Here is a 6,169-nt window from a genome sequence, read left to right as displayed (position 1 = left end):
TTCAGGTTATTAAAAGCACAAGCACATTAGATGGAGCTGTTGCTGCCTGTCTGTTGGAGTATGGCGATAAAGAAGGTAATTAACATTCTTGAAATGACTGGGAAACATGTATTTTATTTTAATTTGACTCATTTTCTGGGGCAAAGAGCAGAATTAAAAATTGGAGGGAGATGGTATGAGGGATTTGTGGCTATATTTCTATTGTAGAAGGAGATGGTTTAAAGTAATTGTGTGCATTTGATACAATGGATGTGTTTTTGTTTTCTCTGCTTCAGAACCAAACAAGAAGAGAAAGGTGGATGAACGTAGTAACTCACAGGATGGTGGTCAAGATCAACCTAGGAAAAAGAGGCAACCATCATTGGTAAGATCACTTAGATCAACAGACGAAAGGAATGAATTACCCTGAAGTTGAAGCTAATTTAATTATTTGTACTAGATATACTGTAGTTTGTCCATCCAGTTTTGATAAATAAAACAGTATATTGATAAAAATTGAGAAAAATGAGAACATTGCATTGAACTTCCTTGTCATTGCCTCAGTAGTTGAGTAACTTTTTTTTTATTGAAAAAGCCCACAAGAAAAAGCTCTGATTGGGTCACTCGAGGCTCTGTCAGAGGTGACTGTTACATTCCTCTGCGCAGGAGCACTTTTAGTCAGTCGGCCTGGTCAGTAAGGAGTGTATGTGCATGGAACTCTGTACCTGAGGAGGTTAAACTGCCTACAATATACAAGACCTTCACAAAAAAATTGAAAATGTGGCTTATCAACACCTACAGTTGCCAACACTAAAAGATAGGCCTGTTGTGATGTTTGAATGTTATGATCAAATGTTATGTTGTGATATGTTGTAATGTTTTCTTTCTTAATTGTATAGTAAGTGTTTTGTATTATATTGTATTGTATGTATTGTGTGTGCTTTCTGCCTTCTTACATCATGGCCAGGGGACTACAGATGAAAACTAGCCTTCTAGCTAACTCTGGCTTTTTTAACCATGTGTAATCATGTGTTTTATGAAATTGCACTGTCCCCTTATAAATAAACTAAACTAAACTCTTTACCTTTCATTGGTAAGGTCTCTGAAGAAGAAGAAGAAGGAGGAGATGATGACGATTGTGATGATGATAATGAAGAAAAAGAACCAAGTTGGGAGAAGCAGGAGGCCATGGTGAGGAGGCTGCAAAGAAAGTTTCCTGATCAGGACAAGGAGGTACAAACCTGTAGACACTTTGTTGCCATTTGTAACGCTTTTATTCATTTTTTTTTTTTTATTTAGCCGTTTATAGAGGAACGATATTCTCACTTTTTGCATGTGGTAGTGGTTAAAGATTGGGCTTGTAATCAAGATTCAAATCCCAGTTTTGGTAGGGAGCATTACTAATAGTCGGTGTGTATGGTGAATCACTGGTGCGATAAACAGATGTTTTAAATGCAGGGATTAGTTCCCCTATAATAATGAATGTTGAACAAAAAATGTCATTAATAAAGGTTAACATGAGCTAATTTAGGTTTAAACAATTAAACTTAAGTCTTCTCTTTGCCTTATTATGAATTTATAAATGTGTAAATGATGTGATATTTTGGTTTTGATTGCACAGAAAATGTTCTTTTCTGACAATAGGCCATGTAATAGAGCTTGCACAATAATAGTCAACTTGGAGACAAAAACAGGTTTTTGTTTTGATGGATTTGTGTTTGAGCTTTGACTCCTCATGTCTGTGCAGGAGTTGCGAATGGTGCTGCAAGAACACAACTGGGACGATGAAGAGGCTCTGCAGGTGCTGCAGATGTTCTCTGACCCAGGTAAGACTACAACAGGTACACAGCCACCTTCTCACTAATTTACTTTACATCTAACTGGTTCAATCTTTCTTTGTGATGTTCTTTGCTCAGTTAGTTGCAGTTCCCCCGACTCTAAAAAAGAAACTTCCAACAAATTAAAGCACAAAGACAAGTCAAACAGGACACACAGAAAAAGGCACAAGCATGTTGAAGGGCTCATAATTATCAGTGAAACCGATCTGGACAGTGCCAACGATTCAGAAGCTAGAAAACAAAGTGAAAATGAATCAGATGTTGAAGTCACATCTAGAGCTTCAACACTGTCCACGTGGCTTCAAAAAGAATCCAAGCCTGTGTCTTCATCCTCATCTCTCAAGAATGAATATAGTTCTACCTCGAAAAAAAATTCTTCTACTTCTGCTGCTGCCCAGATGTTGTCAAGGTTTGCCAGTGGCACCAGTTTAGCTAGTTTAGCTAAGAAACAAGCAGCAGAAAGTAAGAGGAAGGCACGTGCCATGAAAGAACACGTCAGCTCTGAGGGGGAAAGTGATGGAGGAGAGGACACTGTGAGTAGTGAGTTTGATGACTCGGACAATGAACCGGATTCTAACACTGCCATGACTGGCATTAAGCAGGAGATGCTAGACTTTTTCAAGGAGGCATCGCTAGATGAGCTGTCGCAGATCTCTGGCTGTTCTGTCAAGAAAGCCAGCAGAATCATAGAGATGAGACCCTTCAAAAAGTGGCAAACACTGGTGAGTTTTTTTTTTTTTTGGAAAATAATACATTCTATTGAAAAATTACGTAAGACCAACGTGCGAAAAATTCCTGTGGTTAAGGTGCAGAAATTCCCTCAAATAGATATATCATCAATAATTGTTTTAGACAATTTCTCAATAAACATTACTCGGAGAGTGTCAAATAAATACTTCTGAAATAGAGGGACAACTTTTGATAACATTTATTTGCAGATTCAAAGATGAACAAATGTTTGGCTAATAATGTAACTTAGTCTTTTTCGGGTTTGACAAAAACAACTGTTCTTCTTCTATGGTCATTTTCTTTTTTACTAAACATGTAAGTTTTTTTTCTGTCTCTTGCACGGATTCGATTGGCTTAGGAAATTATTTTTATCGTAAGAGCCAAATAAGCTGTGCCAACTGAAATAGAGGCGCTCAAATAAAATTGACCAAACCTTGAGATTCCAGCAGTTAAGGCTTGTCCAGACATTAAATGTAGCGCCTTTATTCTCATAGAAAAAATCTTCCCTTTGCAATGATTAGTAACAAAAGATCATTAACCTCAATAATGTTTTCTTAGTTTGATATACCGTAGTTTAAATTAAAAGAAATATCTGGGATTTTGTCCATTGTAATGCTATTCATTGGTTATAGTAAATACATCAGCAGTTTCTACAATCTAGTAAACAGCATGAACTTTTGCAGATCATCTAGATTGGTTGATTGATTTAATTTATTGATTATGTGCATTGACATTAGCTATTAAAATTGTTGCATCATGTGTAGTTTAACAGGTGTTCCTAATAAAGTCGCAAAATATAATGACCAAAGCGGATTTGTCTTATACAACTTTTAACCTGTCTACTTTTTCTTTCCTCAGGTGGAAATCCTTCAGAAAGAGAATGGACTCTCTGAGCATTTACTTGTTGGCTGCAAACATTTCCTCAAAGAGCGAAAAGTAGTCTTAGGGCTTATGTCCAAATGTGAGACTATTTCCTCCAAAATGGTCAAACAGGTGACCAAGGTGATGGAGAGTGGCACAGGAGCCAAGAAACAGCCCAGTTTACTCAACAGCCAGTGAGTTACACCTCTACTCAGTTTATTATTATTTTACAAATGGTTCATTAAAAATCTGCGCAGTGGTAAACTAAGGTGCATCAGTCTGTGAGTGCTGTTTAAATGTTTTCTTTGCCGGTGTGGTTGATGTTCTTGCACAACCCACCAAAAACCTTTTTGCATCAAATTGTGTAGGTTTATATTATAGTGTTCTTGCCACATCATTTTTTTTCACATTGTGCTTCTTTTTTGATGCAATTCAAAAGGTTTTGAGCATAAATTTCGAGAAATTATAAATTACTTAAACTTCGACCAGGCAGATACACTGAGAGGTACTGTGTTAATCAACTGTTGTTTTTGTTTCAGGCTCCACTTGAAACCTTATCAGCTGATTGGGCTGAAGTGGCTGCTGCTGCTGCACGAGCATAAACTAAGCGCAATCCTGGCTGATGAAATGGTTAGAGGACAAAACCTGCTGACATTTGAGGAAGGGGGGGCACTAAGTTAAAGACCCTGTTATCTTTTTTTAGTGTGTCTGCTCTTTATGTACACTTGTTTATTATTTTGTATCTGGCTGACACTTTATCTGGTCTTTTTTCACTTTCTTCCATTTTCTCAGGGTTTGGGTAAAACAATCCAAGCTATATCTTTTTTGGCCCAGTTGTATGAGAATGGAATAGAGGGACCTTACCTTATCACTGTGCCATCATCTACACTTGGTAATGGACAAATCACACTCACTACTAGTTTACAGTTTCTTTTGTTAGTTTGTTATTGAAATAGTAAGAAATAAAGGATTGTGCGAATTGTAGCAGAATTTACAATTAAATCTGCATCAGTGTAAAAAATTATTGATCGGCTTAAAAAGGATTTTGTACACGATTATTTTTCTGCTTTTTCTGCATTTACATTTAATAGGATAACTGTGAACTATTTTATCCATCCATCCATCATCAACCGCTTATCCGGGTCACGGGGGCAACAGGTGGCCCTCTTCCTCGACACTTCCTCCAGCTGTTCTGGGGGGACCCCAAGGCGCTCCCAGGCCAGCCGAGTGATGTAGTCGCTCCAGTGTGTCCTAGGTCTTTCCCTGGGTCTCCTCCCAGAGGGACAGGACCCGAGCACCTCCCGAGGGAGGCGTCCGAGGGGCATACGATGTAAATGCCCCAGCCACCTCAGCTGACTCCTCTCGATGTGGAGGAGCAGCAGCTCTACTTCAAGCTCCTCTTGGGTGACAGAGCTCCTCACCCTATCTCTAAGGGAGCACTCTGCCACTTGCGGAGAAAGCTCATTTCAGCCGCTTGTATCCGGGATCTTGTTCTTTCGGTCATGACCCAAAGCTCATGACCATAGGTGAGGGTAGGAACGTATATCGACCGGTAAATCGAGAGCTCTGCCTTTCGGCTCAGCTCCTTCTTCTGAGCTGACCGATACAGCCCCGAAGGGTGCATACCACCTTTTTCCGGTCGAGAACCATGGCCTTGGACTTAGAGGTGCTAATTCTCATCCCAGCGGCTTTACACTCGACTGCAAACCGCCCCAGTGCATGCTGCAGGTCCTGGTTCGAAGAGGCCAACAAGACCACATCAACCACAAAAAGCAGAGATGAAATCCGGTGGCTACCGAACTGGACCCCACCCGACACCTGGCTGTGCCTAGAAATTCTGTCCATAAAGATAATGAACAGAACCGGTGGCAGCCCTGCCGTAGACCAACATGCACCGGGAACAGGTCCGACTTACTGCCGGCAATGCGAACCAAGCTCCTACTCCGATCGTACAGGGACCGGACAGCCCTTAGAAGAGGGCCCCCGAACCCCATACTCTCGGAGCACCCTCCACAGAATACCATGAGGGACACAGTCGAAGCCTTTTCCAAGTCCATAAAACACGTGCACCGGTTGGGCAAACTCCCATGAACCCTCAAGCACCCTGTGGAGGGTATAGAGCTGGTCCAGTGTTCCACGACCAGGACGAAAACCGCATTGTTCCTCTTGAATCCGAGGTTCGACTATCGGCCGGATTCTCCTCTCCAGTACCCTGGAATAGACTTTTCCCGGGAGCCTGAGGAGTGTGATCCCCGATGGTTGGAACACACCCTCCGGTCCCCCTTTTTGAAAAGAGGCACCACAACCCCGGTCTGCCAGTCCAGGGGTACTGTTCCGGACTGCCACACGATGCTGCAGAGACGTGTCAACCACCAGTCAGACAGCCCCACAACATCCAGAGACTTGAGGTACTCAGGGCGGATCTCATCCACCCCCGGCACCTTTCCACCGAGCAGCTTTTTGACTGCCTCAGCGACCTCAGCACAGGAGATGGGAGGATCAGCTGCCGAGCCCTCAGCCTCAGCTCCCTCCACGGAAGGCGTGTCAATGGGATTCAGGAGATCCTCGAAATATTTCTTCCACCTCCTGAAGACATCCTCAGTCGAGGTCAACTGAAAGTGCTTCCCCTTCCTGAGGCGCCAGGTGGTTTGCCAGAATCTTTTCAAGGTCGACTGGTAGTCCTCCTCCATGGCCTTCCCGAACTTTTCCCAGACCCGAGTTTTTGGTTCTGCGACTACCCGAGCCACAGGACGCCTCGCCTG

The 6,169-nt window shown here is 42.1% G+C and overlaps 1 protein-coding gene across 1 annotated transcript in view; it reads left to right on the top strand.

Annotated features, from left to right (window-relative positions):
- LOC103397224 (SWI/SNF-related matrix-associated actin-dependent regulator of chromatin subfamily A containing DEAD/H box 1A-like) overlaps window positions 1-6,169 on the top strand; it is an 18,238-nt gene that overhangs the window by 4,847 nt on the left and 7,222 nt on the right. Inside the window, exons 4-11 of the mRNA XM_017042706.2 lie at window positions 6-75; window positions 276-364; window positions 1,078-1,212; window positions 1,727-1,805; window positions 1,896-2,539; window positions 3,405-3,601; window positions 3,947-4,037; window positions 4,200-4,299. Of these exons, the coding sequence (XP_016898195.1) occupies window positions 6-75; window positions 276-364; window positions 1,078-1,212; window positions 1,727-1,805; window positions 1,896-2,539; window positions 3,405-3,601; window positions 3,947-4,037; window positions 4,200-4,299 (1,405 nt within the window). The remainder of the gene's footprint in view (window positions 1-5; window positions 76-275; window positions 365-1,077; window positions 1,213-1,726; window positions 1,806-1,895; window positions 2,540-3,404; window positions 3,602-3,946; window positions 4,038-4,199; window positions 4,300-6,169) is intronic.

The sequence above is a fragment of the Cynoglossus semilaevis genome, chromosome W, assembly GCF_000523025.1.
Source record: "Cynoglossus semilaevis isolate Cse_v1.0 chromosome W, Cse_v1.0, whole genome shotgun sequence".
Classification (NCBI taxonomy): domain Eukaryota; kingdom Metazoa; phylum Chordata; class Actinopteri; order Pleuronectiformes; family Cynoglossidae; genus Cynoglossus; species Cynoglossus semilaevis.
This window is presented reverse-complemented; position numbering and strand designations above follow the sequence as displayed.